General features: G+C 34.0%; 1 protein-coding gene across 3 annotated transcripts in view; it reads right to left on the minus strand.

The window, feature by feature from the left end:
* Positions 1–370: 370 nt before the first annotated feature.
* LOC137660330 (uncharacterized) overlaps positions 371–5,000 on the minus strand; it is a 7,794-nt gene continuing 3,164 nt past the window's right edge. For all 3 annotated transcript variants that reach the window (XM_068344029.1, XM_068344027.1, XM_068344028.1), the window contains one exon: positions 371–5,000. This exon is cut by the window's right edge. In XM_068344029.1, the coding sequence (XP_068200130.1) occupies positions 2,241–5,000 (2,760 nt within the window). In that variant the 3' untranslated portion in view covers positions 371–2,240.

A 5,000-nucleotide genomic window follows, 5' to 3' on the forward strand; every position in this document is an offset into this window, starting at 1 on the left:
ATATTTATCTATCTATCTATATATATATCTATCTATCTATCTATCTATATATATTTATCTATATATATATCTATCTATCTATCTATCTATCTATATATATATATATATATATATATATATATATATATATATATATATATATATATATATATATATATATATATATATATATATTCTATATATATTTATCTTATCTATATATATATATATATGTATATATATATATATATATATATATATACGCTGAATTTTAATTTACAAACACCAGGAACTAAATAAGGATAATTAAAATGTGAAAAAAATTAAGTAATTTATTGTATTTGATAAATATCCTAATTCATCCAGATGCTGATGCGGCAGCTAATACACAAAGTTGACCATCGTGAAGCAAGGGGGAACTGCAGTAATTCAGCTTCTTCCAAATACCTTAAATATTACCAAATGTCTAATTACATACAACACAACGATAGTATAAATACATATTAAAATCAAATTATTATGTGAAGCACGTTATAACACTTGGTAAGTTGCATACCTTGGAAATCTTATGTAAATAAAAATAAGCCCATAGTCCAAACTGGAGTCCACGAAGTACAATTTATGATATCCCTGAAAAGGGTACGAAGTCGTTACAAAACTGAAAAGGGTACGAACTCGTTACAAAATTGAAAGGTATGAAAAAATAAAACTTATTGAAAAAAGTAAGCGATGATAATTGGAAGTCAAATTTATATGGGATGGCATTATCCCTCTAAATGATTTCGGATTGACATAAAAAAAACTCCCCCTGAGTTTTACAGACCCACCGATATCATCCTGGGACGAAGGCGAAGTACGTGTAGAGATGGGTTGCGATGAAAGATCGCTTCTTCCTGGTCGGGATTAAACAGAAGTTTACATGGCGATAATACTCTTCGTCACTTCAAAGGACATGTAGAAAATGTTCTTGTCACGTTAACTGGGTAGCGGTACAAAGTGTATTCTTATATCAAGAATAGGAGCTCGAGTTACGAGACCCTTAACGATGGAATGCTCCGTCGTAACTAACTTAAGTTTCCGTCAACCTCAGGAAGAAAGCAAAGCATTAGTGGCTGGTTAGGTTAAAACCAGAAACGGCCGCAGGAAGGCAGTGAGCTGTTAACAACCAAGGGGGTAGTTAAATACTTGAAACTAAGCTAACTGTCTTCCAGTGACCATGCTACTTTAAACAAAATATAATATAAAACAAAATATATATATAAAATAAAATACAAATTCCATTTGGAATTTCAGTACACTGCAGGGGAACGAATCCAAAAAGATTTTTTGGATTTACCAAATAAATTATTTACACTACGTACAAATTTAAATTTATCAGTTTATAAATTCAACATTTCAGATGTTTTCGACCGGCTTTCCACAGCAGCCTTTCTTTTAGGCCTCTCAGAAGCTGGTGATAATTTGTCCATGTTGTGCAAATCATTTGACTTAAAGTCCACATCATCATCTAAAGAAAGATAAGGTATCAGATTATTAACATGGAGTTTACAAACTTGTCTGGTACGGCCTTTGAAAACTTTTGCATGTGTAGTTTCCCCAATATCATTTGTGAAAGTTTCCTTTATTCGACCTAGAGGATAGTTGTTAATCTTCGTATTATCTTCCTTAATTAAAACAATGTCACCTGGTTTTAGAGAATGATGAGTTACAGGGAGATATCTACCCTTTCTATCAACCGCCTGGCTTAAAAGGGTCTGCAAAAACTCATGATGGTAAATATCTAAAAGTTTACTCCTAATTTTAGACAACTGTTCAAATTCATTAGTAGTTCTACAAGGAACAAATTCTTTATCCTCAGGTAAAGGTGATAAATCTGGAATGATATTGAGGGAAGAAAGCTCATACCCTCTTATTAACATTTCGGGAGTTATTGGTTCAGGAAGGTCTTCCGCTGCACTATCCCTAAGAGCCTCTTTAAAAGATATTGGCCGTTTGTTTACCAAGTGGACAACTTGACATACAGTAAACTCAAAATCAAAGAAAGAAAGAATATTGTTCTTGATGGACCCATATAGAAGCCTCTTTGTTAACTTGACGCAAACCTCGACCATGGAGCCTAACTGACTACACCCTTTAAAATACTGTTGAAAAGTCAAAGGTTTAACACCTCTCTCCTCAAAATACAATTGAGTGTGGGGATCATTCAAAAATGAAGTTATAACATTAGCTCCTGCAACTATTTGTGACCCTAGGTCACTAATTCATAACTGTGGAATGCCAAATTCGAAGCAATGAATAGAAAATGCCCTAAGAAAATCAGGCACACTAAGTGTTCTGCAAATTTTCAAATTAACTGCACGAGACCAAGTGCAAGTAAAACATAATAGCCATACCTTACCATTTTCTTTCTCCAGCTTAACTGTAAAAGGACCAATATAATCAACAAAAATATTGCCGAAAGGTACAGCTGGTGGGTCTTCCCTGAATTCCCTGTAACAATTTTGATTTAAATTAACAGGTCTTGCGTTAAATCTTTTGCAGTGAACACATTGCCTCAGAATCTTTTTTACCGATGAAAAATTTCTAGGAATAAAATAGTGTCTTCTGAGTTCAGCAAGAACAGCATAGCACCCAGAATGAGCTAATTTATGATGAATATATAGTATGATTAACTTGGTTAAATGGCTGTCCCTAGATAATAGAATAGGAAATTTTTTCGCATTCTTAAATTTGCTCTTCACTCTCAAAATGCCATCGTTATCAACAAACACATTCAACTGAGAAACTATACCTGGTATATCCTTTACTGCAGAAAAACCTTTGGAAAAATGTTCTAAAACATCAGCAAAGTGATTTTGTTGATCATTCAAAATCAAATGGACAAGAGCTAAATAGAAAAAATTCTTTTCTTGTACCCTAACTTGCCTTCTCACTTTAGCTTTCCATTTGTATATGCATATTATACACCGACGGTACAGCAAAACCAGTCTTCTGAAATCTGAAAAATCTGAAATATTAACCAAGCATTCTCTCTTAACTAAAGGAACATTAGAAATATTCAAGTAATTTCCTGAAAGATAACCCTCTTTAGGAATAGTGAACTGCATGTCAGGTGTCCGAATATTAGTCAGGTCCGGGCCTGAAAGAAAACAAGATTTCATCAACAATTTATATGACGTGCACCTGGTTACCATATTTGCAGGATTTTCCTTGCCATTAATAAACCCAAATTGAACAAGATATGTTTCACAAAGTTTTTGTATGCTATAGATTCTGTTCATTACAAAAGTAGAACATTGGTTCATTTTCTTAAGTTGAAGAGAAGAACTTATTAACCATTGCAGGGCACAAGAAGAATCTGAAAATAGACAAATCTTTGTCACCTTTATAGGTTTTATGCAACTGGGACCAGCAAGATCCAAATAAAGATCAATAGATTGTTCAACTCCTAAATTAATGGCGTGGATCTCTAAAGATGGTATGGATTTACCTTTCAATTGGGTATTAACCAACCGATTTTTAGCATTAACAAAGGTAAGTTTGCCAGACTCAACATTCAGTAGATAAATGACACACCCATATATGTCACAACTGGCATCAGTAAAAACAATTATATTATACTCACCATCCCTTCGACCCAGAAACCGAGTTACTTTGAGAGGGGGCGATGAATTACATTGCCTACAGATATTCCTCCAGTCTTTGAGCTGTTGACTGTTAAGAGTCTGATCCAAATTCAAACCCTTTTGACACTGCAAGTTATGCATATAAAGCCTACATCGGTTAAATAGAGGCAAGTTGAAACCAAATATGTCAAACTGGGAGGCAATGGACCTAAGAATTAATCTTTTAGTGTTAGCTCCTGGGTCAAGGTTAATTGGCCTAGTGAAAATATCATCCGAAAGTCTATTCCATTCAAGCCCAAACAATTTATTGACTTCAGGAGTAATAACTGACTGATCCATGTCAGACTGCAGATCAATATCATTGGTTATCAGCTGCTGAGTTTCAAATTTAAAGGGTCTGAATATGTCATCTAACTGCTTATAGGCCCACCTTAGGTCATCAGAGCTGTTCATGGTAATAGCACCATTATCCATATATATTAAGGCATAAATAAGTTTCTTCAGTTCATCAATCCTTGAATCATTACTGGAAGTTAAAATTAACATAGAATACAATGAAGTCATCAAAAGAAATGGGCTACACCGAAGTCCAAAGGAAAGCCTGACATTTTTATAAGCAACGGGGGTGTAATCACCTGCGCTAACATTCCGAAACCAAAAGAACAATAGTCTAGACTGATCAATTTCACTTAAAGCCAACATATTGAAAGCTTTTTTCAAATCAAAAATTAAAAATTTTTCAACAAACCTAATATTAAGAAATGCAGATGAAAGCTTTTGATTTAGGTTAGGCCCAGCATACATACATTGATTATGTGACAATGACAGTTTCTTAAAGGATTCCTGCAAATTAGAAAGAAACACTATGCGACATTTCGTAGTTTCCCTTTCTGGCTTAAAAAGTGGCATATGAGGTAAGAATGAATAGTTAGGGTATTCAGCCTTAAATACTTCCAAGTCAAAAATTGGTTCAATAATTCCCATATTTAATTGTTCCTTTATGCAGTTATCCACCAACTGCAAGGAACCTTTCTTACGAAGTAACTTTTTCAAATTAGATTGAAGAATAGCCTTGGAAAGAGACTCATTTCTCGAAAGAAGGTGTGATACCTTCCCATTCCATAACAAGGGAACAACTATACGCCCATCACTTCTCGTGTGCAAATTTCTCAAAGTGTAATCCACGAGAGAGTTATCGAGCTGATTAGATTTGTCACTGTAAACTTTCTGATCATAGTTCAAATAAAATTGGCTCTCCATATTCAGGATTTGATCAGTTGCTTCTTGCAGTTTCCTATTAATAATAGTTCCTTTATCTGAAAGTACCGTGAATGAACAATTTGTCGTCATGTCATTGAGCTCGTTAAATTCGTCATTAATAGATACAGTAGTAGC

The sequence above is a fragment of the Palaemon carinicauda genome, chromosome 20, assembly GCF_036898095.1.
Source record: "Palaemon carinicauda isolate YSFRI2023 chromosome 20, ASM3689809v2, whole genome shotgun sequence".
In the NCBI taxonomy this organism is placed as follows: Eukaryota; Metazoa; Arthropoda; class Malacostraca; order Decapoda; family Palaemonidae; genus Palaemon; species Palaemon carinicauda.